The sequence below is a fragment of the Bombus affinis genome, chromosome 18 (genome assembly GCF_024516045.1).
Source record: "Bombus affinis isolate iyBomAffi1 chromosome 18, iyBomAffi1.2, whole genome shotgun sequence".
Taxonomy (NCBI): Eukaryota; Metazoa; Arthropoda; class Insecta; order Hymenoptera; family Apidae; genus Bombus; species Bombus affinis.
In genome coordinates, this window is record NC_066361.1 from 471584 (window position 1) to 473864 (window position 2281).

General features: G+C 51.6%; 1 protein-coding gene across 1 annotated transcript; it reads left to right on the plus strand.

Moving 5' to 3' along the window:
• Positions 1–1398: 1398 nt before the first annotated feature.
• On the plus strand, positions 1399–2055 carry LOC126926579 (uncharacterized). The gene has a single exon (XM_050742946.1). It carries the CDS (start codon positions 1399–1401, stop codon positions 2053–2055), a length of 657 nt encoding a protein of 218 aa, XP_050598903.1.
• The last annotated feature ends 226 nt before the right edge of the window (positions 2056–2281 follow it).

The following is a 2281-nucleotide window of genomic DNA, read 5'->3' on the forward strand; positions in this document are numbered from 1 at the left end:
TTACATTTCTCACAGCAGGATGCGCACGCCGTTCATGGGTGGATGGCCCTCTTTGAGTCCCGAAACTCATGGGGCAAGCTTCACACTTATACTTTGCCCCATGGAGTTTCAGGAAACTCTTGTCACAATGCAAGCATTCCCATTGGATACGGGCATCCACGTGATGTAAACCAAGGTGCTTGTGCAGATCTGCTAAGGTTATAAAGAAGAGGTGGACTTCCCTTCCCTTGCTGACCGGACAAGCGACCTTATCTCCCACCAACGGCACCATAATTTTCAGAATAGTGTCCAGGGACATAGCTGAGTCGTCACAATTCCTTCTTTGTCGCCGCATTCCGTTCAGCCATTGGCGCCGCGTCGGGGGACCATTACCCACGGCGACACTGCGCTCATGTTACCGGCGGTACAACAGAGAAGTAGGAGTGCGACTAGGGCAGACGAGCCTGAAGTCTCCCCTGCCCCTGAGGAACTATGACTCTCCAAGGATCCACAATACACCGTTTAAAAGTGGCATGCTGCTTACATTCAAACTGTGGAACTTAAAATGGGGCCCATAATTCCGAGGTATCCCCTCGTAGGGACTTAAAACTAATATTTGCCTAGAAATTGATTTCATCAATTTATTAGGCAGATAGTCGATAAATTAATAATTGTAGCGGCACATGTTTTAGAGGACAAATCAAATCATGTTATTGTTCTGTCCCGGAGTATCAAGACCGTTAGAATACAAGTAACGTAAACTCCGGGCAAAACAATGTCGCTGTCTTTCGATTCTCCTCCGAACAGTATAAATAAACAGACACGTTCGAGGACGATTAGAACATAGTACAATATCGAGCGAGTATTCAATACATAGCGAGAATTCTATACCGACGACAAGAAATTCAGAAGGTTGGTGGAAAAAGGAAGAAGTCGGCGACAGGAAACCTTCGAAATTTCATCATGATCTCAAAAGACTTGCCGGTCCTCTCGCGTCAGCAAGTTTATCCTCACTCTGTGGTAGAACCGCCTACCAACGCGGGTCAGGTGCTTTCTGGCTGGAGTCGACGGCGACGACGTGGCTAGGATGTTGCGGATAGCTGACGAGATACATGAGGATATCTCAGAGGACGACCGGCACGCACCTTGTTTGGCGACCGTTGTCGAGCAGCCGGCACAACCCGAGACAACATGCGAACCCTGGCTTCCCGTCGTCAACGCCCTGAGCGAACAAATATCTCAACTGCGAGCGGAAATGCGCGCGTCGAAGCGCGAGCTTTGTCCTAGGCGGCGACCCGAAGCGGGAAGGCGTAACCGGCCGAGATCAAGAGAAAGATCGAGAGAGAGATCGGGAAACCCCGACTTCTGCTACTACCACCCAACGTTCGGAGACCGGGCGTAGTGTCAGTCTCCGTGCAAATGGATGCAGGGAAACGGGGCCCGCCGTCCGTAAAAGCGGCAGACGACGACGGCATGGGCCCCAGCCGCATTTTTGTCACCGATAAGGCGACGCTGACGTCCTTCCTCGAGGACACTGGGGCCGACATAAGCGTGTATCCCCGCAGCAAAATACGCCAACCAACGAACAGATGCGAGTACGAATTGTTCGCGGCCAACGGGACGCGGATCCCAACGTACGGCACCATCGCCGTCACACTCAACCTGTCCCTCAGAAGGGCATTCACATGGCGCTGCGTGATAGCCGACGTCCAATCACCTATCATCGGTGTGGACTTTTTGAGCCACTATGGGTTGCACGTGGACCCACGAAACAAACGTCTCATCGACACGAGGACTCAATTGACAGCAAGGGGATACACCGGAACGACGGATGGAGCGTCTGTAAGAACTATAGTCTGTGAATCAGTTTATCATCGACTTTTGATGGAGTTCCCAGACATAACTCGTCCACCTATTTTCGGGCGAGAGAAGATACGTCGCGGGGTAGTACACCACATCGAAACCACACCTGGCCCACCAGTCTACAGCAAATCTCGTCGCCTGGCCCCCGATCACCTCAAAGAAGTCAAGATGGAATTTCAAGCGATGATCGAGCAACGAGTGATGCGGCCATAGAAAAGTCCATGGGCGTCACATCTGCACGTGGTATCGAAAAATGACGGAAGTCTGCGACCATGTGGCGACTACCGCGCGTTAAACGCTCGCACCATACCCCACAGGTATTCCCCGCCCCATATTGAGGCTTCCGCGCAACAACTCCATGGTAAGCGAATCTTTTCAAAAATCGACCTTATGCGCGCTTACTACCAAATACCAATCGCGCCCGAAGACGTACAAAAAA

Bases quoted from the DNA above. Each gene is read 5' to 3' on its own strand.
- LOC126926579 (XM_050742946.1), top strand. From the start codon at position 1,399: ATGGATGCAGGGAAACGGGGCCCGCCGTCCGTAAAAGCGGCAGACGAC.